Here is a 25556-nt window from a genome sequence, read left to right on the forward strand (position 1 = left end):
CTGGCATCTACGTGGCTGGAGGAGCAGGAACATGTGGACCACATCTATATGTATCCGTGCAAAATGACCTGGTATGGTCACAAGCCACATAACCACATCGAGTCAATGACAGGCCACGTATGCAATGTTGGACCTAAAAGAATGTCATGAGATGAACCATTATCCCCTAGTGACGCCGGAGCTGTCTATCATTGCTGCACACATCACCACTTGTGGGTTTACCATGTGCTATAAACACACCTACAGCCCTTTGCCCGGAATATAAAACCATAGCACGTACGGGGCCAGAAATGTGGCTCTGTGGGTAGACTATTCGCCTAGCACGCTCCAAACCCTGGGTTTGGACTCAACATTGAAAAAAAAAACAATAAACCAACAAATCTGGTCATGGTAGGTCATGTAGAGGCAAAAGGGCCAGAAGGTCAAGGCTATCTTCTGCTGTATAGCAAATTTGAGGCTAGCCTATGCTATGTGAGATGCTGTCTTAAATATACACATATTTATGTATATGTGTATATATAGATGTGTGTGTCTAAATGTGCTTTGCATTATTTTAAAGTGTGCTCTTACTTATTAAAAATAACTTTATTCCAAATAGTTATGCAGCAGCCGTATGTAGTTCTAATTTATCACATCTTTTTATTTGTGTGTGTAGACTGCATGAGAAGCGCACACAGGCCACGGCACACATGTGAAGGTCACAGGATAACTCTGTAGAGTCAGTGTGGTCATATAGAGCAGGTACTTCACCCGTTGAGCCTCCTCGCTGACCCCTATCATGGCTTTTGTTTGTTTGTTTGCTTGTTTGTTTTTAACAGACTTGATTCACTTTTAGTTTTCTTGTATAAAAACCCTTATGTGGTGGTCACAGCTGGAGCCTGGGTCCTCTGAACAGATACTCTGGTGTGGGTTTTCACAAGATGGTCAGTGAATTCCTGATAAGGAGACTTGGTGAACACAGTCTCTTTCCAGAGGTCAGGGGTCAGGTAGCTGTAGGTCTTAGAGATGGCATCAAAGGTGGTCTTGGCAAAGTTGCCCAGGGTGGCAGTGCAGCCCCTGGCTGATGTGTAGCAGTCATCAATGCCAGCCACCATCAGTAGCTTCTCGGGCACAGGAGCGGAGACTATGCCAGTGCCTCTGGGGGCAGGTATGAGACGCATCAGCACAGAGCCACAGTGGCCTGTCATTTTGCAAGGCACAGTGTGGGGCTTGCCAATCTTGTTCCCCCAGTAGCCTCTCCGCACAGGGACAATGGAAAGCTTGGCCAAGATGATGGCCCCTCGGATGGCAGTGGCTACCTCCTTGGAGCTCTTAACACTGAGACCTACGTGACCATTGTAGTCCCCAATAGCGACGAAAGCCTTGAACCTGGTCCGCTGGCCTGCCCTAGTCTGCTTCAGCACGGGCATGATCTTCAGAACCTCGTCCTTTAGGGATGCTCCCAGGAAAAAGTCAATGATCTCGGACTCCTTAATGGGCAGGGAGAACAAGCAGATCTCATCTAGGGACTTGATTTTCATGTCCTTAACCAGGCGGTCCAGCTTGGTGATGGGAATCCACTCCTTATCTTCAGCTTTACCTCCACGAGCCCCACAGCCTCGGCCACGGCCCCTCAGACCGCAGAAGCTGCCCGGCCTCCTAATCCTGGGCCCCCGGGTCCTCTGGGCCCTCCCACTGCACCGGCGTCATCCACCATTGGTGTTTTTCAGAAGAAGAAGAAGATTTGTTTTTGTTTTTTAAGACAGAATTTTGCTGTAGCTCTAGAGCCTGCCCTGGAACTAGCTCTTGTAGACCAGGCTGACCTTGAACTCACAGAGATCCACCTACCTCTGCCTCCTGAGTGCTGGGATTAAAGGCTTGTGCCACCACCGCCCGGCTTTATCACTATCATGGCTTTTGAGTACATTATTTTCTCTTGTGCTTAATCTAATCTCATGTTGTTTTGTTCATAGTGGCCCTAGGAGGAGCACTATTCTCTCTCTCTCTCTCTCTCTCTCTCTCTCTCTCTGTGTGTGTGTGTGTGTGTGTGTGTGTGTATGTGTGTGTGTGTAACAGGTAGTCTACTACATATACTCATTCACACAATGATAAAAATCGTCCACAAACTCATTTCTCAGAATATGGCATCACTGTTGCGTGACATAACACTGTCTCTTCCTGTGGTTTGGACGTTGTCTCTCAAACTCACATTGACATCGGTTTTATTGTTTAGTTTGTTTTTGGAGACAATGTCTCACTCTGTAGCCAGCTGTCCTGCAATGCACTATGTAGCCCAGGATAACCTCCGACCCTCAGTGGTCCTTCTGCCGGGGATCACAGGTGTGAGCCACCACAGTGGGACTCAGCTTGGATTTAACTGCCACTGTGATGGGTGTTGGGAGATAGGACCGGACAGAGGAGACCAGAAGTGGGCGTGGTGGCACACGCAGGTAGTCCTGCAGAGACAGTACAGCATGGTGGGAGCGCATGGCAGAACTGCACACCGATGACAGTGAGGGGCAGAACGAGCGAGAGGAAGGGGCTGGGTGCCATCTCTTGAGAGTCTATCACCTTCCGACATTCTACAAGCTGACAGCCAAGCCTTCAATACCCAGGCCCTGAGGGCACTTCTTGAGGCTTCTCTCTAGGGCTTGTCTCTCATTGTTGCTGAGCCCTCCGTGTGGCCACTTCTGTCCCCACTCTGCTCAGGTCTGCACTGGCACCGCAGTCTGTGGGACCCCGCCTCTCTCGGGGCCCATTGACCAGACCAGCAGCGTTATCTACTCAAAGTCACAGTCACAGGTATAATAACCATCTTAAAGCAGCACAGACTTTACAGTTCTGGTTCAAAATTCTCAAACCAAGGTGTTGCCAGGCTGTGTGTTCCTCCTGCGGCCTCTAGGGGGAGCCCCTCATTTGCCTTTTCCTGTTGCCACAGGGCCCTGAATTCTTTGGTTTATGGCCCCTACATCCATCTTCAAAACCAGTGTAGCATCTTCCCAACTTTACATCTCTCTATATATCTCTCTCCGGCCCCTCTCTGCCAGCTCTGGTTAACACCGCCCCCCACCCTTCACTCTCTTACATACAGTTGAATATACCTTGGTAATTCAGACTCATCACACAGGCTTGTGCAAGTGTGTGCACACGTACACACACACAGAAAGAGAGAGCGTCTCACTTAAAATCTATAATGCCATCACCTAACTTACTAAAATATATTCCCAGGTTCTGGGGGTTGAGACAAGGACATCTTCTCCCCTCATTGTTCTGTCAGCTGCAATTGCTGATAGGGACACTCCAAACCCCCTCTGTCTTAGTCAGGGTTTCTATTGCTGTGATAAAACACCATAAAAGACCAAAAGCAGCCTTGGGAGGAAAGGGTTGATTTCCTCTTCCAGTTCCACATCACAGACTGTCACTGAGAGAAGTCACAGCAGGAACTCAGGAGAGCGGGAGCCTGCGTGAGGCAGGAGCTGATGCAGAGCCCATGGAGAAGTGATGGCTACTGGCTTGCTCCCCGTGGCTTGCTCAGTAGCTTTCTTCTAGAACCCAGGACCACCAGCCCAGGGAGGGCACCACCCACAATGAGCTGAGCCCCTCCCACATCCATCACCTGTCAAGAAAATGTACCCAGGCTTGCCCACAGGCCGGTCGGGTGGGAGCATTTTCCTAACCGAAGTTCCTCTTGCCAAAGGACTCTGACTTGTGTCGAGCTGGCATAAAACCAGCCAAGACACCCTCCCTCTGGGGGTGGGGGTGGGGGTCTCCAGTAGTGTAATATGAAGATACTAAACTGAGCAGGGTGTGATGAGATTGCAATATGTATGGCCCATGTATGCTACAGGGGGTGCAAGGTGCCACAGAGCAAGAGAGTAAAGGGAGGCGAGGGTTAACGGGAAGGTGAGGGAGATTACAGAAGCTGGGTCCTCGCTGCAAAGCTCAGTGCTAAAGGCGGAGTCAGCATGAGGCTGAGCAGGCAGCTTCTGGGCCGATGCCTGGAAGGGCAGTTTTGCTGCAAGGCTGTGGTTCTTTGTGCAAATTCATCATGATTTTTGTGCAAGGCTGTGGTTTGGAAAGAGTCTTCGGTGACAGTTATTGTCACCAAATAAACATACGCAATGATCTTCTTCATAAATGGCTCCACCTGGGTGAGCCCGTCAGAACAGAGATTGAATTTTAACCCTGTTGGGCAGTAGAACCAGGCGGGACCTTGGAGTGTGACAGTCCTGGACCTAGGCCTGTCATGCCAGCTACTAAAGACACTGAGGCAAGTTCCAGACCTGCCTGAGTTAGAGAGTGAGTTCAAGGCCAGCCTTGGCAACTTAGCAAGACCCAGTCTCTCAATAAAACAGTGAAGAGAGTACTGGGGACTGAGCTGGATGGGAGGGTACCTGGTTAGCATTCCTGAGGCCCTGGGTTTGACCACCAGGACTGCTGAGAGAAGGGGGGGTTCCGACATAGATTGCTGGATTAATGAAGTTATTTTAAGTATAGGTGTGTTGGGAGCCAGGTGCGGTGGCGCACACCTTAAACCCACCACTTGGGAAGCAGAGGCAGGTAGATTTTTGAGTTTGAGGTCAGCCTAGTCTACAGAGTGAGTTCCAGGGCTACACTGTATCATTTAAAAAAAAAAAAATTGTTCTGTTGAGCTCAGTGGCTAAGGGCACTTGCTGCCAAGCCTGACAATGTGAACTCAATCCCTGAAACTCTCATGGTGGAAGGTGAGGTGAGAACAGGCTCCAAACTGTCCTTGGATCGCCACATACACACCTCGGTGTGTGAGCACACACACATTTGCACACACCTACACAAACATCATTAATTTTAAAAAAGAACGGGTCTGTGAAAAGTGCCGCTCAGCGTCTGCTGCGCATCTCTCTCCCAGTCTGAAGTTCCATCCTTTCTGTAGATTCTGCAGAATCTCTATCAGCAAGGAGGCTCTCACCCAGTGCAGCCTCCTAACTTGGCCCTCCCAGACTTCAAATCACTAAGACAAATAAACCTTTTTCCTCTAAACGTCCCAGCCTCCGGTCGTTTGCACTCGATCTTAGCCAAAAGTTCAAGAAGCAGCAGAAAGTAGACAATGGCCCCTGGACTCTGGTAGGGTTTGACAGACAGAAGTGACTCCATTTTGATCTGACAACTTTTTGTTAACACACACACACACACACACACCACACTACTTACAAGGACAAACAGTATTCCTCAGAGATGCTGGGGAACATTGTCCTGGACATGACATGGTCACCGCCGTCTTGAAGGGCCAGCAGCTGTAATGGCCCACACTCATGAGACTTTGAAACATTCCCATCAGTCCCTCACCTGAGGTCCCCACCATTCCCTCCTGAACGCTCCCCTTCCTGCCATTTGCCCATAATTCTGTCCTCCTGCATGTAAGGAGGGGCTGGAGTACATAGGAGATGGGAAGTTAGCTGAAGTGGGGGGAATTCCACATATAGGGATTTGGGGGAGACCTGTGCCTATACTGGAGCGGGGCTTTCAATGATGCAGCTGTGACCTTAAGGAAACCCAGGGAGCTCATTGGTTCATCAAAGCTGGACCAGGGTGCAATTGTCTCTTTGGGTTGACCCCTAGGTGGGGTGACTAGATGTTTGTTCATATGCCCCCAAGAAAAGGGCATGACAGACAGCACCGCCGAGGTTTGTGACTGAACCCTGGTTTCCTATTCTCAAGGGAGAAAGTGCTTTCCCGTGGGGCTGCGGGATAAAGGCCATCCCACCCGATTATCTCCCATTTCACTCCAAGCCCGGACTAAAGAAGGCGTGGAATCCATCATCTTAGATTTTAAACTAACAGGGCCATTGACTGCCAATGACAATGGTCATTCTGTGTGTGTTCATATGTGTGCATACAGGCTCACATGTGACAGAGGACAATCTCAGGTATGGGTCCTCGACTTCCACCCTGATTGAGATATGGTCTCTGCAGTTCACCCTGCAGCCCACCAGGCTAGCTGGCCTGCAAGCTTCGGGGACCTGTTTCCACCTCCCGTGTTGCCGCAGCAGGGCTGAGATTACAGGCTCTCTTGATACACATTCTAATTTTAAATTTTTTTTTCGCAATTGAAATTATTATTTGGGGGAGGTGGGGTGGGGGTTCATGTGTCATGGTGTGGAGGTAAGAGGATAGCTTTGGGGAGTAAGTCCTTCCATCTTTATGTGAGCTCCAGAGACTGAACTCAGGTTGCCCGACTTGTGTGGCAAGAAGCATTTCAGGCACTGAGCCTTCTAGCTGATCACACATCCATTTTCTTACGCGGGTTCCTCACACTTGTGCAGCAAGCATCAAGCACTTTTACCCACTGAGCTTCCTCTGCGTCCTGACAGTCACTCTTGTGTGTGTGTGTGTGTGTGTGTGTGTGTGTGTGTGAGAGAGAGAGAGAGAGAGAGAGAGAGAGAGAGAGAGAGAGAGAGAGAGAAAGGGTTTCTCTGTAGCTAGGTTGTCCTCAAACTACCTACCTGCCTCTGCCTCCTGAATGTTGGGATTAAAGGTGTGTTGTACCACCACCACCCAGCCTGATGGTCGCTCTTCAACATTAAATTTGAAGCATCTGGTTTTTATGGGTTTTGTTTTGCTTTGGATTTTTCGAGACAGGGTTTCTCTATGTAACAACTCTGACTGTCCTGGAACTCACTCTGTAGACCAGCTGGCCTCGAACTCACAGAGATCCACCTGCCTCTGCCTCCCGAGTGCTAGGATTAAAGGGGTTCGCCACCACCGCCCTGCAGCTTTTCTGATCATCTGTTACATCCGTTTACTGAAGGTCCCTGAATGCTCTGCAATGAGCGAATGAAATACATTGAGTAAATGGATGAACGAGGAATGGATGGGAGGATGGGTGATGGTTGAAGAAATGAGCAAATGGATAAAAAGGCGAGTGGATGAGCAGACGGCTAGGTGAATGGCGGGCAAATGAGTGAGTGAATGAGTGAATGAACGAATGAAAGCTGCCTTTGGGCTGACCTGCCCTAGGCAGTAGAGAGAGGAGCCGGGAGAAGGAGAAGAAAATGAAGGAAGAGACATGTCCTTAGGAGGAGAAAACTAAGTGCCCTCTGGCTGGGCGCTTGACACTTGGGCCTTCCCACCATGGGTGACTCACACCAGGAAGTAGGGTTCTCCTTTCCCTGCCCAACCCTCCTAGTTGGCAGTCTAGTTTAGTGGTCGGGCTAAACCTCCGTGCCTTCACTGTTTGTGGTTCCAGCAGCCTATTTTTGGAAGCCTCCCCACTTCCTCCTCAAGTCTCTTGAGCCCTATCTGCACAATCCAGTGTCTACTGCTTTTTCAAGTGGAAAGAGCCATTGGTAGGTTTGGGGTTGAGGCCTGGAACAGAGCTGAGAGCACACCAGTGTTCTGTGAGCTCTACCCACAATCCCTACTGCCCCACCCAGACTTTCCCGACACTGTGGAGATTGACTTTGGGCATGCACCATCTGCATGTGTATGTTTCTTCCCCTTTTGTGTCTCAGAACATTAGTACAAGAAGCGCGGGAAGTATCTGGGATAGCTCATGGGTGTGCATACCACAAGCACATACACACGTGGCGGGTGGGGTACATGAGCTGGAAACTAAAGAATCCAGACTGGGGAGTGCCCTAGGTTTAGATTCCCCAGCACCACAAATAATGGGCATGGTGGTACATACCACATGGATATTCCCAACACTAGGAAGGTAGAGGTGAGAAGATCAGACGTTCAAGGTCATCCTTGACTGCACAGCAAATCCAAGGCTAGCCTGGGCTATAAAGGATCTTGTCTTAAAAAAAAATCTAAAGAAATCACAAATAGCCATCACCTCTCCACTCTTTGGAGAGGTCTTACCCTTGAAGTTGCTTCTGGCGCAACATGAAAAGTTCTAAGAAAAAATTACTGCATCAGATGTGGTTTTCGAGGCCCCTGTGGCTGCTGTGGGCTGGAAACACTCACAGCCATCTTTGGACTCAAGTTTAAAATTACCCTGGTAAGAAAATACTGTTGTGTGTTCCGTGGGGGAGCAACGGTTACGACTTACCCTCTCCAGCCCAGTGGTCACATCCTTCCCAAGCCCTTATACCCCAAAGGATCCTCTGATTCCAAAGCTGGGTTTTAATATGGGGCCATAGGCATATAACAGACATCGCTTCCTTTCTTCTCCCTTTAAGAAGATATTTTAAGGTTTATTTCATCTTTTACCTAAGAGTCCAAAGGAACTTGCCCCTGACCTTGGAGTCATGGGCCAGGCTCCTCTCCTCAGAGCTTGGCTTTAGTTCTCTGTGAGATGAGGGTGCTGGTGTTTGGTGCCTCCACAACTCCCCTTCCTTCGCATTCTCATGGTTCTTCACGGTTTGTCCACCTTCCCCAGAGATCACCGACGTTCCTGCTGGGCAGACACTACAAAGATAACACCAGTGTCCTTCTATATGAACCATGTCACTTCCCAAAGTCCCAAGGGATGCAGCGGCTATGTCTTCTACACCCAAAGGTAGAACGAAATGCAGGCTAAGAGGAGAGAGCCAGTGGGGACAAGCCTCTGTCCCCACAGAGCCTTGGTTACTGCTCATCTTGAGTGAAGCCAGCTTGGCTCATGACATTGAGGGCAGCAGCCTGTAGGCAGTTCAGGAACATGATGGTCACCACTGAGAGGATCAGGTGACAGGGAGTCACAGGTGATGGTCAGAGAGGCCTTCCCTTGGGCTTCCGGACCTCAGTGTACACTGCTTGTGTGTTCAGAGGCAGCCGTGGGGAATTCCCATTGGTGTGAGACTCCTGCCTCTCTGAGTCAAATGCCATGGATGCATAGTGAAGCTCTTTCTGGGGGACTCCCTGTGGAAAGAGACCCCAGATTCAGGCCAAGAGAAGAAGGGTACACATATGCCTTAACAACGAACTCACCGGCCTACCTGGTGAAACCATAATGGGAAGTCCCCATGCTGGTTAAACCATGGCCAGCAGAGGTAGCCACAATGGCACAACAGGTCTAAGGTTTACTGGCTGTGTTTGGTCACAGGCTTACTTGTACCAGAGGGAAAAGAAAGTTAGCTTCCAACACATTTTGCAGTCATTAGCTACCAGGTGATGCCAGGCTGTGGAATAATCCTTTGGTACACTGTGAAGATGTGTTGCTCTCATTGGTTTAATAAAGAGATAACTGCCCAGTAGATAGGCAAGAAGAGGTTAGGCAAGAGAGCCAGACTGAAAGAATGCTAGGAAGAAGGGCAGAGTCATGGGGAGTCGCCAGCCAGATGCCGAGGGAGCAGGATGTGTAGAAAATGAGGTGACAAGCCATGAGCCCTGTGACAGCACATTAGATAAATATTGATTAATTTAAGTTATAAGAGCTAGTTAGTAATAAGCCTGAGCTATCAACTGAGCTTTTACAATTAATAGTAATTCTCTGTGTGATTATTTGGGAGCTGGCTGGTGCCATAGAAACTTCTGCCAACAATATCAGGCTAATACCAGTTCCATAACTAGGAAGACATGAGGACATGTCAGATGGTAAAGAGATGGGGTTCGCAGACACATGGTATCATCTGAGGAACCAGAGACAGCCGGCCGCTTAAAATGAGGACACTGGGGTCCCTGCCCACATCTCATTCTCAAAAGACACTGGCATGGGACTGGAGATACTCAGTGGTTGAGAGCACTGGCTGCTCCTCCAGAGGACCGGGGTTCAATTCCCAGCACCCATATGGCAGCTCACAACAGTCTGTAACTCAATTCCAGAGGATCCGACACCCTCATACATACACGCAGGCAAAACACTAATGCATGTAAAATAAAACTAAATGAATGATTTTTTAAAAAGATACTGGCACAAGTGAGGAGAAATCATGGCTTAGGTGATCCAGAATGGGTGTGGGACAGAACCCCTCCCTGTTTCCTTTATGGAGCAGGATCAGCAGCCTGGGTTGAATGGGACCAGAGCAGACACATTCAGGGAGATAAAGGTCACTTTTTCAGAGTATGTCATCCATCTCCTGCCACCAAACTATGACATCCCTCAGGGCATCCGAGAAGGGCTCAGTGGGCTCTGAGCCTGGGGTGGGGGTAGGGGAGTCTCCCTAGAAAGCCTTCTGTTTGACCCTGCCTGTAAAATGGTGGGTCTAAAGAATTGATACCAAAGATATGAAGGCACTAACACAAGGAGAAATAGCAGATTCTGATTTATTGACTGTCAAGACCTTAGATGCTGGCCACTCCTGCGATCCTACTTCCTGTTCCTAGCTACCTGGTCTTCCTAAGGGCCTCCACTCTCACTGAGTCTCCACCTGAGCCAGAGTCCCGTTCCCTCTCTGTCCTCCCCCACCCCTGTGTGGATCCTCGTGCCGCGGGAACCGGGCTCTCAGACTTACCACCGTGCTGTATTCCACCTCTACCTGTCTTGGCGGTGCCGGCTCTTCCCTCAGGGACAACGTATGCAGCTGTAGATTCACATACTGGGACTCGCTCTGCTCGGCAGCCTGCAGAAGGTCGGGTGTCCTCCATGGAGTCATCCCTCCCACCCCCACCCCCCACCTGCTCCTCTGAAGACATTTCCCTCCCACTTCACTGTGCGACCACCCTGCCACCCCCCACCCTGTTCTCTCTCGGATCCCCCCTTCATCCAAGTCCACTGTTCTGGCCAGAGGGGGACAGACTGGACAGAACTTGGCGTAAGAGTTGACCACTAGATCTCCAGGTGTTTTTCGCCTGTTCTGGAACAAATCCATCTGCCCAGCCCAGGGATTCCCTGGCTGCCTTCTTTTACTCTCTTCCTGTCCAGCCACCCTGACACACCTTACCTCCCAATGTAACTACCTTACCTGCCTGAGGTTGTGGGACAGTTCTGGATGCTTATCAGCTAGAGACAGAAAGAGAAGGAGGTGAAACCAGAGACAAAAGTGGGCAGGGAGGAGAGGTGTGCTATACCCTGAAAGGCTTTCCTTGGAGACTTCAACCATAGGTCTGGGATTTCTAGGACATCCAATAATGGTGGAAATGCTACAATATGTTAAGTGTAAAATTACAGGTTTAAGTGGCATGAAGTTTTTGTTTTGTTTTTTGAAGTGGGGGATGTCTTGCTATGTTGCCCAAGTTGCTCTCAAACTCTCCTAATCCTCCTGTCTCAGTCTCCCAAGGGTTGAGAGTACAGAGATGTGCCACCTTGCCTGGCTATAAAGGAAGATCTTTAGAAAATCACACATGGGGCTGGAGAAATGGCTCAGAGGTTAAGAGCTCTGGTTGCTCTTCCAGGGGACCTGAATTTGGTTCCCAGTGCCCACATCAGTCAGATTACAACTGCCGGTAACTCCTGCTCCAAGGGATGCAGGCTCACTTCTGACCTCCAAGGGTTGAGCGCACATGTGTGTGTGCACACGCGTGTGTGCGCATGCGCACACACACACACACACACACACACACACACACACACACACACAGACGTACAACCACCCTAACACACATATACACATAATAAAAACATGGAATTTTATTTTATTTTATTTTTTTTGCTGAACTTTGCCAAGACAAGGTAGGAAAGTCTTTCAGAATTTCCTGCTTCATAGGAAAGTCTGTCAGATATGCTAGGCCTGGAGGCCAAAGATGGATGCCCCTCATTGCAGAGGAGCCTTTGGTGACTGTCAAGGTAGCCAGCTATTTCTGTCATTTCTCACATTTTTTAAAAGTTGCTTACTTGTTCTTCCTGCTTACTCAATTAATGTTATTTTCTTCTCAAATCTTTGATGAAGTTCAAGACTAGATAATTATAGTTATAGTCTTTTTTAGTTATGATAAAAAATAAATTTGATATAAGACTTTAAGCTCATCAAGATAGGATAGAAAATTAAAAAATTGTCTTTAATTTTGTCAAATACAAATGGACTAAATATTGTAACTGTAATTCTTACTTGATAACTGTTTTGTTGTACGTAATTTTACTATGTTAAAACCTTCCTACTAGGCAGTGGTGGTACACACCTTTAATACCAGCACTTGGGAAACAGAGGCAGGCAAATCACTGTGAGTTCAAGGCTAGCCTGGTCTACAATGTGAATTTCAGGACAGGCTTCAAAGCTACACAAAGAAACTCTGTCTCAATAAAACAAAAAGGCAAACAAAACAAAACAAAAGTTAAAACCTTCCTTTTGATTAGAGAGAAAGGGGGAAATGCCATGGGATAATCCTACTGTATACTTGAATATGTATTACTTTCACTGCTTGGTAATAAAGCTGATTTGATCTACAGCAAGACAAAATAAGGCTAAGCAGGAAAATCAAACTGAAAATCAAAAGATGAAGAAGGACAGAGTCAAGGAGAGTGCTGCAAGCCAGCTGCCTGAGAAACAAGACATGCTAAAGAATGAAGCCAAATGAAGTGGCAAAATGTATATTAATAGAAATGGGTTCATTTAAGTTGTAAGAGTTAGCTAGTAATAAGTCTAAGCTATAGGATAAGCATTTTGTAATTAATATAAGCATTTATGTGACTATTTGGGACCAGGTGGTTGGGACAAAAGAAAAGCTCCACCTCTGCTTACAGGGTTTTTGGTGGTGGTGGTTTGGTTTGGTTTGAATTTTGGAGCTTTTTTTTGTTTTTTGGTGTTTTTTGTTTGTTTGGTTGGTTGGTTTTTTTTTTTTTTTTTTTTTTTGAGACAGGGTTTCTCTGTGTAGTTTTGGAGCCTGTCCTGGAACTTGCTCTGTGGAACCAGGCTGGCCTTGAACTCACAGAGATCCTCCTGCCTCTACCTCCTCAGTGCTAGGACTAAAGGCGTGCATCACCACCGTCCAGCCCATAAATATTTTTTTTCTCCACATTTTCTTTCTTTTTTTCTTTTTCTTTCTTTCTTTCTTTCTTTCTGTCTGTCTTCCTTCCTTCCTTCCTTCCTTCCTTCCTTTTTTTTTTTTTTGGTTTTGAAAAAAATGTAAAGAAATCACATAGGTATAGATAAAAGACTGGAAGGAACTTGCAGTCCTTTAATACAGTGACTGATTTTCTGAGAGATGGGATTTTGATTTACCATGTACCTCAAATAATTTCTTTCTTCTTTGTTGCTTTTACTAACTTCTCAGGTTTCCTACAGCAATCCTCTCCTCACCCTCTCTTTTTGTTTGTTTCTTGAGGCAGAGTCTTCCCTATGTAGTCCTGGCTGGCCTCGAGCTCACCGCAATCCTGTTGCCTTTGTTCCCACGCACAGGGATTACATGAGCCAACACACTCTCTTACATCTTTCCTAAAGGGGAAGCTATCTGTGGGGTCACAGTGTTTCTGGGTGAAAGGGCACCCAAGTGAGTGTGCTGAAACTCACAGAACTGGAGCTGTCCAGGCTGGGAAAGTCCCATGTGGTTAGTGGAACCACATGAGGGCTGCAGCTTAGGAGGTCCCCCAAGAGAGAATGGAGAGCCAGACAGCGGTGGAAGACCCTTCAATCACAGCACTTGGGAGGCAGCGGTAGCAGACTCTTTAATCCCAGCACTCGGGAGGCAGAGGCAAGTGGATCTCTGTGAATTTAAGGACAGCCTGCTCTATGGTCTACTACAGAGTAAGTTCCAGGACAGCCAGGACTACACAGAGAAACCCTGACTTGAGAGACAGAGAGACAGAGAGTCCAATTGGAAAGGGAAAACAGTTCTGCTGCTGTGCCAAGATGCTCTGAGGTGACCCTGCCCCATGGGCAGCCTCCAGGAGCAGTCAGAGATGAGTCTGAGGCCTGGGGTCCCTGCGCCACCACCAACAGCACGCAGCAGCCCAGACGGCAGCTGTAGGGCAGAGCTGCGTCATTTCTGCTACCAACCCTCACTGAAGCCTCAGGAACGTGAACAAAGATGGCCCTGAGGGCCCTGTGCTCATGAAGTCTCAGCACAGGGAGGAAGCCAACAACAGTTCCCCTGGTGGAGGCCAGACCCCTTTCCTTCCGTCCTTTTATCCCTCAGTCCCTGTGCTTACTCACGGTTCTGGGTTTGTTGAGAACATGCTTGCTGACGTGCAGCCTGTGCAAGTCCTATCTGTCAATCTGAACTCAGGGAGGGTGGGACTTTGGGTCCCCAGGATGCCTCACGGGTACCTGCGTGACTAAAGATACTAAACCCAATAGTGACCTTCTCCAGCCACGGCCCAGGCCTGAAGCAGGGCACAGGGACATGAGGTGGCAGCCAGGGATGCTGATGAAAAGCATCTAGTACAAAAAGAACCATGGTAGCCAAGGTGCAGGGGGTACCCTGGAGGGCCTGAAGCCCTTAAGGAAAAAGTCCAAGGAAAGAAAATCTGTTGGGAGCCACCTGGAGGCACAGGTGGTCCTGCAGTTTGGAGGTAGCCACGTGGGGCTGAGCAACCCTGCCTGCACCCTTGCCTGCACATGCTCAGACCAGCAGAATGGCATTAACCAATCAGGACAGCGTTCAAGCTGCTCCACCGTTTAAAAGCAGATGCCTCGGGACCCTACTTCCTCTCTCTAAGCTTTCTCTCGTCCCTGCTCTATCTTCCCTTCCCCCAATTTTCCTCAAGGGAATGCTCCAAATAAAGATGTGACCAGAGAAGGAATTCTCGTTTTTGGTGGGGTTCATTCCTGCTGGACAGGATGGCGCCCCGCAACTGGTGCTCGAAACTCCGGGACGCTGAGGGACCCTGAAAGCCCGGAAAAAAAAGCTGAAATCAGACACCAGGACACAGAGAGCCTTGAATTTCAGAACTCTGAACACGTGGAGCGGTGAGTGACGTCTGTGAATCCCCCAAAAAGGGGAGGGAAAAGAATTTCAAAGGATAGGCCTAAATAGAAAAAAAAATACAAAAAAAATCAAAGTTAAGGTATCTGAAAGAAGGTACAGAAAGCAACGGGGAAGAAAAATCCCTTAAGTTCAGTGCAGGAGGAATGTAAACAGCAGCAAAAAAGGCGAGGTAACTAAGGCGGGACTTTGAGGACGATGGGGTACGGGAGACCGCGGCTTCCGCTCCCTCTCCGTCCACCTGCGTACTCGCTGATAGAGACTGGAGGCAACAGTCTCGTAGGGAGGCAAACTTGATCACTGCCTTCCCTGTTCTTAAAGAGCCACAGAGCTTTTGGAGGTGATTTTCGCCTAATTTTGATAAGAGAGCTCAGTCTCTGGCTCTCACGTACAAAAAACTTTAATTTTTGACTGAGAAAGACAAGCTGCTTGATCGTGCTGAGAGTGCTGGCGGCAGCCGGCCCGCCTTTGAGCGGTAATGCCTGATTAGAAACACGGAAGTGGGCCAGGCACGGTGGTGCACACCTGTAATCCCAGCTACTCAGGAGGGAGACGCAAAATTGCACTCTCCAGTGCTAGCTCGTTCGGGAGGCGTGGCCATGCTAACCAGTTGCTGGCGGGGAGTTTGCTGGAGGCCTACGAACAGCCTGCTGGCGGGGAGTTTGCTGGAGGCCTACGAACAGCCAGGTCACCATGGCGACGGGCGGGCTAAAGTCCGTGTGACATCAGAGGCTATATGTCCCGGCCTTCTGGCGGGGCTATGGTTTTTGGAGGACTTTTTCAGCACCTGAGCGGACTCGCCTGACTGAGGCGGAAGCTGCGTGGTGAGCAGCGGCGCCATAGAAGGCAGAGAGGAGCTGAATCGGCTCTGCGGAAAAACTGTGTTTCCATAGCATCATGGGCGGGCGGAGATGAGTTCCCAGAGAACGGGGCTCCGCGCGCGGGCAGACCGGGCCCTCCACGGGTGGGCGGATGCCCCCCCTCGCCGGAGCTTGAAAAAGACTCACAGCCGGCGGTGCGAGTTCATTGCCTGAGGTGAAACGGCGAGCCCGCGCACGGCCCGGGGCGGGGCCATGCGGAGCGCGCCATAAGGGGCTTCAGAGGCGGAGCTATGGCAGCTGCCGCTGTCCGCTGCTGCCGCCCTCAGCCAAGGTCGCCAAAAATTCAGTCAGATAAAAACATTTGTCGCCAAAAGATTAGTCAGATGAAAACATTTATCCCCCAAACATCGCCCCTTTGTCAGCAGGAAGTAGTAAGATGATCGATGCTACGCCCATTCTCCCTTAAAGAACTGGTCGTGATTATCATAATAAAGGCATGTTTACCTGGTTACCGTATCCTAGGTAACAAAGAAAGGCGGACCTTTTGCCTGAGGCACCTGGTGAGATAAACAATGCTACCTAGAGGTTTTTCCATCTAAATAGGGGAGCTGGAGAGATGGCTCAGCGGTTAAGGGCATTGCCTGCTCTTCCAAAGGTTATGAGTTCAATTCCCAATGACAACTGCTTTGGTTTTTAAACAATAGAGGGGGACTACACTACCAGTGACAGCTTCCCCCAGAGAAAGGATTTCTCTTGCATTCTATACACTTAATTTTTAATTCAAAATTTTGCTGGTACAGGCAAACAAGATTTGCTTTTTGAAACAGAGACCTGCAGATCTCTAAGTTCAAAACCAGCCTACTTCCAGTACTGATTGTGCTGAATTTTTACACTGAGAGTTTTTAATACTCTTAAATGTTAATTTGGGAGGAGAGTTTTGTTTATGTTTTTCTAGGAATGCTGACATACATCTGGATGCCAGCGAGACCGACCAGAGAGATAAAGAAGACGACCCAGTGGATGCTGAGTGTCCTGCTGTGGAAGATTCATGCGGAGGCAGCAGAGATGACCTTCTGGGCGGTGCCAAGAGCAGCTGTTTCACAACATCGACTTGAGCAACACCCTGTGCAACCTCTCATCTCTTAACAATTTTCTGACTGACTCTATTTTGCCTTTCTCCCTCCTTGGGGATGGGTGGGAGCAGAGATATCCTTGGCATGCTGTGTATAGGTGGAAGTGCTGTATGTCCTTGATTGGTGTGCTACCTGCTAGCCCAAGTGAGGTGGGGACCAGATTGAAAAATAGTTTTGCCTTATTGCTCTTAAAGACAATAATTAGGGGGAGATGTTGGGAGCCACCTGGAGGCACAGGTGGTCCTGCAGTTTGGAGGTAGCCACGTGGGGCTGAGCAACCCTGCCTGCACCCTTGCCTGCACATGCTCAGACCAGCAGAATGGCATTAACCAATCAGGACAGCGTTCAAGCTGCTCCACCGTTTAAAAGCAGATGCCTCGGGACCCTACTTCCTCTCTCTAAGCTTTCTCTCGTCCCTGCTCTATCTTCCCTTCCCCCAATTTTCCTCAAGGGAATGCTCCAAATAAAGATGTGACCAGAGAAGGAATTCTCGTTTTTGGTGGGGTTCATTCCTGCTGGACAGGATGGCGCCCCGCAAAAATCTGAGGGCAGTGCTTGGAGACTAGGGAGTAAGACAGGGAAGGCCAGCGGCGGCAGTTTCAGCCTGCAGAGTAAACCTAGGAGAGAGAGGGGGGCTGAGGCTTCTGCCTCATAACCAAAAGTCACAAGAAGTGGGGGGAGGTGGTGGGAGTGGGGGGGCAGGGTGCACTATGGAGGCCTAGCAGCCCTGTAAAGAGTCTCTCAAGAGTACGGGAGGCCACTGAAGGTTTTAAACAGAAGAAGACACGGCCCCATAGGACAACCACTCAGGACCCAAGAGAAAGGCCCCTAGGGACCTATCTCCTGAGGTATGTAACCACTATACAGAGAGACAACTCTGGGGCCCTCCCTCTAGGGTCAACTTGAGTGTGAGCCCTGAGGGCTGAGGGCGTGTGCTCCATGCGGTGCCCATTTTTGATGAATGAAGACAGAGTACTGAAGGTGAAAAACTGTGGCTAGAATCCACCCACCCTGGAGTAGGGACAGAAGGACACAGGAAGCTAACTCACCTTTGACCTGACGCTTCTGGAACATCCTCCAGGCCAGCAGAGAGGTCCCCACCAACAGGAACAGCAGAAGAGCTAACACGGACAGCAGCACCAGGGGGCTTTAAGGGGAGGGAGTTAGTTATTCAGGGCTGGGAATCGAACCCAGGGCCTCATGCACACTAGTCAAGTGCTCTACCCAGCCCTCGTGTCTACCACCAGCTCCTGACTTTCAAAACAGATACAGAAAGTCAATGTTTTTTCAAAGGAATTGATGAGATGCCTCAGTGGATAAAAGTACTTGCCATGCAAGCCTGAGGTCATGAGTTCAAGCCCCAGAACCCATAGTAGACGGCGGGGACTGACTCCTGAAAGCTGTACGCACGTATACACTCTCTCACACAATAATAGCGATAAAATTGTATGAAGCTGGGAGTGCTCAGGAGGCAGACGTAAGTGGATCTTTGTAAGTTCAAGGCCAGCCTAGTCTTTACAGTGAGCTCCAGGCTAGCCAAGGCTATGCAGTAAGACCTTATCTCAAAAATACATACATACATGCATGCATACATTCATAGAGTTTTTTGGTTTGGGATTTTGTTTTTTGCTTTTTTATTTGGCTTTGGATTTTCAAAACAGGGTTTTTCTGTGTAGCCCTGGCTATCCTGGAACTTGTTCTAGAGACCAGACTGGCCTCGAACTCAGAGATCTACCTGTCTCTGCCTCCTGAGTGCTGGGACTAAATGCACTTACTACTACTGACCCGCTTTAAAAAAAAATTATAAAAGTCAACAGCATAGTGACTTCTATCTCTATGTATTCTTGTCTTACACACACACACACACTCTTTTCGGACCCAACAATGCAGGGCTCTGCCTGCCTTGAACATCTGTACGTTAGCCTCCAAAAGTAGCATGCCTGGGTCCAGCATTTTGCCTTGTCTGGCAGCCACATTTTGCCTCTAGATTGACAGAAAACTTGTAGGAAGGTTTCCAGGTGTGGGGTAGTGAAAAGGGGACAAGCCTTGGTTCCTGAGTCCTGGGAGGGAGATCACATGTGTCCTGGGATAACTTTGAACATAGCCAACACATCTGTAAATCATGACATCATGTCACGATGTCAAAGGTTGGATACTCCTGCCTGATGCTGGGGAGTTTGCTGATAGAAGCACTCAGTCTACGGACCTCATACATTTGGCCCTGCGTAGTGATTAGTAAAACCCAACACCAAATTATAAATTTACTGAAAATATGACGAGGAGCGGTGGGTTTTTGTTTGTTTGTCCTGATGTTTTTGTAACTTGATTGCATGGTTCCTGAGTGTGAAGTGTATAGATGGCAATGTTGTGGCATAGTGTCAAGTCTAGGTGTGCCTGTCCATAGCTAAGAGGGGAGATGAGACTGCTCACCAGGACCCAATGTGGGGTCAGAGATGGGAATAGGGTTCTCACCAGCCTGCAGAGAGGGGGGGCTGCAGACAAGTTCATCCACACGCCAGCAATTCAGCCTGTGGTTCCCAGTATATGAGACCCCAGAAAAAAAACCCTGAAAAGAGCCAAATGGTGGTGGTGCTACACACCTTTAATTCCAGCACAGGGGGTAGGCAGAAGCAGGTGAATCTCTGTGAATTTGAAGCCAGCTTGGTCTACAGAGTGAGTTCCAGGACAGTTAGAACTACACAGAGAAATCCTGTGTTGAAAAACCAAAAAGGAAAAAAAAACTGAAAAGGAGAGGTGGGAGCTCTTGGTAGAGACACATGGAGACCCCAGGGGGTGATGTAGCTTGACCCTGCCTAAGATAATGGGTCCTGAACACTTCTTGGGATTCCCCCAGTCTGGCCTTGCTGTCTCTTCATCTGTCTCCTCATGATCTTTATCTTGTTGTTGTTTGTTTGTTTTTCAAGACAGGATTTCTCTGTGAAACAGTGCTGGTTGTCCTGGAACTCACTCTATAGACCAGACTGGCCTCAAACTCACAGAGATCTGCCTGCCTCTGCCTCCTGAGTGTTGGGATTAAAAGTGTGTGCCACCACCACCCAGCAAGATTTTTATCTTTTATCATAAAGCTATGTCCATCAGTGATGACTCTAATGAGTTCCTGACCCAAAGGAATCATGGGAACCTCAACATTTATCACTGAAAGTTAGAAGTGGAGGTGGCCAGAGCCCTTAGCCTATGGGACCCATACTAACTCCAGTCAGTTCCAGGATCCATTTGCAGTGCCCAACAGGGTCAGAGCGGACAGACGGAACCGTGGAAATAGTTGGTGACGACACAGAGATTTCTGGGGAGAATCTGTAGATGTTTTCGGATTCTCTATAGAGTTGGTGACTCCCCAGTATCTAGGGGGGACCCCAAGAATTTGAAGTCATGTAAGCCCAGCCCTGCATCTTCTATAATAGCTATAAGCCTAGGCAGATTGCTTAGCCCTCTGGGCCCCAGTTTACTCATCTAAAAGCAGGACGGTATGATAATTTGGATGAGAATGGCACCCGTCAGCTCATATATTTAAATACTTGGTCCCCAGTTGGTGGAACCACTTGGAAAGGATTAGGAGGTGTGGCCTTGTTGGAGGTCTGTCCCTGGAGGGTGGACTTTGAAGTTTCAAAAGCCCACAACATTCCCAGTTACCTCTCTCTGCCTTGTGACTGTGTCACACGACAGGAGCTCAGCTCCCGCTCCAGCGCCATGCCCGCTCCCCTGCTGCCGTGATCCTATCATGGTGGGCACGGACTCTAACCCTCTGAAACTGCTAGCCCCAAATGAACGCTTTCTACGGTAAGTTGCCTTGGTCATGGTGTTTTATCACAGCCGTAGGAAGATAACTAAGACATGCGGTAACATGAGGATCATGACGAGGGGCGAAAGAGAACGCTCTATGAAGCCCTGAGCCATGTCTGTCAGATGTCAGCAGCCCCTTTCCACGCTGCTCTCCTTCCATCACACTCTGGGTCCTCCCCAGCCTGAGCTCTCCCTGTCTTCAGCATCGGCAGGCCCAGGGTGGTGAGTGACCTATGGTCTCCTATCTGGACTGGAGCCAAAGGCACAGGAGTTTCCAGCCAGTGGGGTATGACAGCAGCACATGGCCACGATGCCTACATAAGCCCCTCTGAGGAGAAGGGCCACCACCTTCAAGTCAGGAAGCAAGGGTTCTCACCCCAAGCCCTTATAGTTCTGGAAGCCCTTCTCCTGAGGGGACCACATGACTGGGGTGGCTACCTCCAGGTCAGGGACCAGGGCACCTCACCTCAAGCCCTGGGGCCCAGAATGCCCATGGTGTTCCTTCACGGATCCTCGGGTGGGACCCTTGGTGGTCAGACTGGTGATCAGGCTAGTGGCCGGGCTGGTGGGCACCGGAAATGCCCCTTGTGTTGATGCTGGAGATAAAACCACAGATCAGACCAAGCGAATCTCCTCAGACTCTGTCCCTGGCCAATGGCTCCCTCCCTCCCTCCCTCCCTCCCTCTCTCCCTCCCTCCCTTCCTTCCTCCTTTTCTTCCTTCTTTTCTTTTTTTCTTTATGCTTTGAGACAGGATCTCAATATGGAGTTTACAGCCCTGGCTGTCCCTGAACTTGCGATCTTCCTACCTCTGCCTTCTGAATGCTAAGATCACAGGCCTTCACCGCCCAGACCAACTGCCAATGGGCTGTTTTTGAGGTGATTTCACACCAAACGAAGGAGCAGGATGGGAGTCCTTCTCGATCAGCTGATCTTTTGCAAGTACGACACAGCCACCACCCACAACACACCTGAGTCAAAACCACACGCTAGGTCTGCTCTCTCAGCCACATGCTGCCAAAGAGAAGTAGCTGCAAAGCTGGCGTGTCACTCGTCAAAGCTCCCTCTGCACACAGCACTGTCACCATCTGTCCCCTACTGACCCTCTGCTCAGCCCCCAACACACCCCTGGATTCTAGTTTCCATGGGTCACTCCACAGGACATAGAACTCTGTCCTGGCCACACTCTGCTCTCTCTGCCTCCCATCCCCTGGCAAGCCAGCACCTTCGTTCCCACAGGATGCAGCTACTCCAGGATGCCACCCTGACTGTTGCCCTGTCCCTGTCTGTCCCTCCCCTCCATTCCCTCACCACACATAATGTACTTTCAGGCTCTAAGCTGATTCCCGCCCCAGAAATTCCTGCCACTTTGCAGCTGTCATGATGCTATAGGGGACTTACCTGGGAGATGACTTGAAACCACAGACACCACAACCTTGAAGGAGTCATCAATCCCCAAGGAGGAATCAATCCCAAACAAAGAGCCATTAAAAAGCGGTATATCCACTCCACACTTGTAGGTGCCTGCATCCTCCAGGGTGAGGTTCTCCAAGGTCACCGTGAAGGTGAGGGTGGCTGGATGGTCCCTGATAGACACTCGGCCATTCCTAGCTTCTTTTGAGCCTCTGGTCTCGACAATATGATTACATGACAGCAGCAATGGCTCTCTGCACCAGTATTTGTTGTGACTCTTGTATTTCTCCTCATACTGACACCGCACACTCAGGGACTCCCCCACGGCGCCTGTCATGGTGCTGGGGCCACGCAGAAGGACACAGCCTGGAAAACACAAACACCAATTCTGCACCCTCACAGCTGGATGGGGTGTAGATCCCCAAAAGTTCCATCCTTCATCCCCTCATCTCCCATCAGTCATCTCAGGGTACCCTCCCCTTCTGCTCTGCTCCTTCCTTCAACCTTTACCCCCCAGTCTCTTCCATCCACTAGGGCCTCACGTTTTCAAACATGCCAGCCCTGGGCATCTCAGGACCTGGGAGAATAGCCACACCCTCACGTGGTCACCAGAGGAACATGAGCCAGAGCAGAAGACGGTGGCCAGCTGTACACCCTGCTCCTCCACAGTCCTCATGACCCTGTGACCAGGAAGGGGAGTTGGGGGTGGGCAGAAAATGGGAGGGCTGGCTCTCTCCACCTAGGTTTACTTTGCTGATTTTGAGGTTCTGCTTTTTTAAGATTTTGTTTTAAAGTTTATTTATTATATTTGCACACTTGTGTGTATCTGTGAGAGTTTATGTGCACCCTACACATGCATGCAGAAGCCCCTGGAAGCTAGAAGAGAGTGTGAGGTGCCCAGAAACCATAGTTAGAGGTGGTTGTGAGCCACTATATGGGTTCTGGAAACCAAACCCAGGTCCTCGGAAAGAGCAGTAAGTGAACTTAACCACTAAGCCATCTCTTGCCGATTTTGCTTTTATTTTCACTTATGTGCATACGTGTTTGAGTGTAGGCTTGGGTACGAGAGTACAATGCCTGCAGCGGAGAAGAAGTTCCATTTGTCTCTGCACCCTCAGCTCTGGGGATAGAGACCCAGATCAAGTCCAGTTTTTAAGGGGGTGCTGGGGATCCAAACTCATGTTCTCACTTTGTCAACTAAGTCATCCCCCCAGTTCTGAGGTACACCAGTTCCCAGTCCTCCTGTGCCTTTCCTGGCCCTCATGGATGCTTCTCCCTGCCCCCCTGCTCCCCCCTCCACCACAGATGACTGAGTTTGCACCATCCACCTCTGCCCTCAGCATGGCTCCTTCAAACCTCCTTAAACCCTGAAGGGAATAAAAAAAGATGAAAATCCAAACAAATAAAAGGAAGAAATAGCCTAGATGATGTTCAAACTTCTATAAATGTATAAACTCAGATAAAACCAATATTTGTTTGTTTGTTTGTTTTGAAACTACGAGTGACCAATATAGGCCAAGAACAGAACATTTTGGTTTGTCTTTCTTTCTTTTCTTTTCTTTCTTTCTTTCTTTCTTCCTTTTCCTTCTTTCTTTCTTTCTTTCTTTTTTTTTTGAGACAATGTTTTTCAACCCCAGCTGGCCTGAAACTCACTGTGTAGACGAGGCTCAAACTCACCGAGGTCTGCCTGCCTGACTCCAGAGTGCTGGGGTTAGAGACTCCTTTTCTTTGGGGCAGTCGTCATTTATACATTACCCCTGCCCCAGTGGATAACCCCACACCCATATGCACAGAGGCAGTGCTAGTCAGACTCAATGGTTATTTAAAAGATAATAATAATACGAAGTTGGGATGGACTTGGGGGAAGTTGCAGGGAGGGTGAGGGCTGGATATGATCAAACTACATTGTTCACATCCAGGAACTTTTCAAAGAATAAAAAAAAGTAGGTTGTGGGGTGTAGTGGCACACACCCACTCTTTGTTTCTGCCGCAGCAGCCTGCAGCTGCCACCAAAGCAGCTAAGGCATCATTTGTCACCAGGTGCCTTTCTACAGCCAGCTACGCGACATGTGCATTCCTTCAAAGTGCCCACCAGGCATAGCCCGCTCTCTTGCCTTTTGCTCCTTTCTTGCTTCTCTTGCCTTTCCAGTTGATCCCTTGCTCCCCTTCCCTGTTCTCTGCCTGTCTTTGACTGCCTGCCTGCCCTCCCATGTCCCCATTCCGACATGGCCTTTCCTTCTCCCCTCCCCCAGTAAACCTCGTGCACTAACTCTGGGGCGCCTGCGTGGTGTGTTTGATTGGTGGTATACCTTGGCAGGGCCTGCTGAAAGCTACCCACTTCGCTTTCCTTTTTTATCTTTACACTCTAGAGGCAGAGGAAGGCAATCTTGGTGACATTAGGGTTAGCCTGATCTACATAGTCAATTCCAGGGCTACACAGTGAGCCCCTGTCCCAAAAGTAAAAGGGGGGAAAAATCTTCAAAGAAAAACAGACTAGAGGGGGTAAGTGGTCCCTTTAGTCTCAGGACAGGCAGATCTCTGAGTTCAAGGCCAGCCTGTTCTACAGAGTTCCAAAACAGCCAGGGACACACAGAAAAACCCTGTCTTGAAAAACCAAAAAAGAAAGGAAAGAAAAGACAGACTGACTAAATCTCTTCACATATCTCACCACCAACAGGCACCTCTCAGGGTCTCCCAGCACAGCCCCTGTCCCCTCACGCTGATACCACCTGCTGTTTCCTCCTCTTTCCTGTGCTAACCCATCCAAAATTCCTCTCAGCACCCCTCCAGGGCAGCCACCAGCCCTCACTGTGTATGACTTGTCCCTTGTTCTGACAACTGAGTGCAGAGCTGGCCCCTTCCCCCAGCGGTGTGAACCCTTGGCCCTCCACCTTAACACAGGACGCAAGGGCCACGTTCTGTCTGGTGCACAGAGGAATCCAGGCTCCGGCGCCTTATATGGCATTTCCCTGAGGCCTCCCACCTCCTGGGCAGACATCCTCCTCACCTGGAAGCCAGAAAAGCAGCAGCAACAACAGTTTGGGCAGCCACACAGCTGAGGCCAGTTGGGACATTTCTCCCACACACAAGCCAGGTTGGATCTGCCACGGTTCAGACCCGTCAGGGACGGTCAGTCTCTGAGTGCCCACTTCTGCTTTTTGTTGTGTCTAGCTGTTTTGTTTCTGACTTCTCTTAGTTCTGTTCCTTGAGCTACTGAGAAAATGAAAGAATCTGGGGGCTCGGAGGCCAGCGGAGGAAGCCCGGGTGCGGCGCAGATCCCATGACTGCCAGGGTGAGATCTGTAGCTCTCGGGTCTGCTCGACCCTGCTTGCCCAAGGTGCAGGGCCAGGCTTCTTTCTGATTGGCGCTTAGTCACTACTCTTGTGGACAGGATGGCAGCCTTGTGGGAGGAAGTTCCTGCTGCTTCTGCCTGGGTGGTACCCACTGTGAGACCTTCCTGGGATCTCTGCTCCCATGAACCTCAGCTCTAGGCCTAGACCCCCAAACATTAATAGAGAGCTCCAGAGTCTCTGAAGGGCATCTGGTCTTGGAAATGTGTCTTCTAAACCAGGCAATGGTGGCGCACACCTTTAATCCCAGCACTTGAGAGGCTGAGGCAGGCTGATCTCTGTGAGTTCGAGGCCAGCCTGGTCTACAAGAGCTAGTTCCAGGACAGGCTTCAAACCCTGTCTCGAAAAACCAGGGGAAAAA

The 25556-nt window shown here is 49.5% G+C and overlaps 1 protein-coding gene, 1 long non-coding RNA gene and 2 pseudogenes across 2 annotated transcripts; 1 reads left to right on the forward strand and 3 right to left on the reverse strand.

Moving 5' to 3' along the window:
• Positions 1–839: 839 nt before the first annotated feature.
• LOC148120756 (small ribosomal subunit protein uS5 pseudogene) lies at positions 840–1544 on the reverse strand (annotated as a pseudogene).
• Positions 1545–8120: 6576 nt separating this feature from the next.
• On the reverse strand, positions 8121–25229 carry LOC148120757 (CMRF35-like molecule 8). The gene is given in 8 exon segments (XM_087909811.1): positions 8121–8672; positions 8674–8802; positions 10335–10442; positions 10785–10822; positions 17683–17780; positions 20901–21030; positions 21834–22211; positions 24853–25229. Coding segments are annotated over 8 exon segments (981 nt in total). The 5' UTR covers positions 24920–25229; the 3' UTR covers positions 8121–8639.
• Positions 15095–15682, reverse strand: LOC148120758 (uncharacterized). The gene is made up of 2 exons (XR_015738718.1): positions 15372–15682; positions 15095–15326 (listed from the first exon to the last, which is right to left on the reverse strand). It is a non-coding gene; the product is annotated as an uncharacterized LOC148120758 (long non-coding RNA).
• On the forward strand, positions 15544–15721 carry LOC148120759 (Nuclear RNase P; annotated as a pseudogene).
• Positions 25230–25556: the final 327 nt, after the last annotated feature.

The sequence above is a fragment of the Myodes glareolus genome, chromosome 9 (assembly GCF_982192425.1).
Source record: "Myodes glareolus chromosome 9, mMyoGla1.1, whole genome shotgun sequence".
NCBI lineage: Eukaryota > Metazoa > Chordata > Mammalia > Rodentia > Cricetidae > Myodes > Myodes glareolus.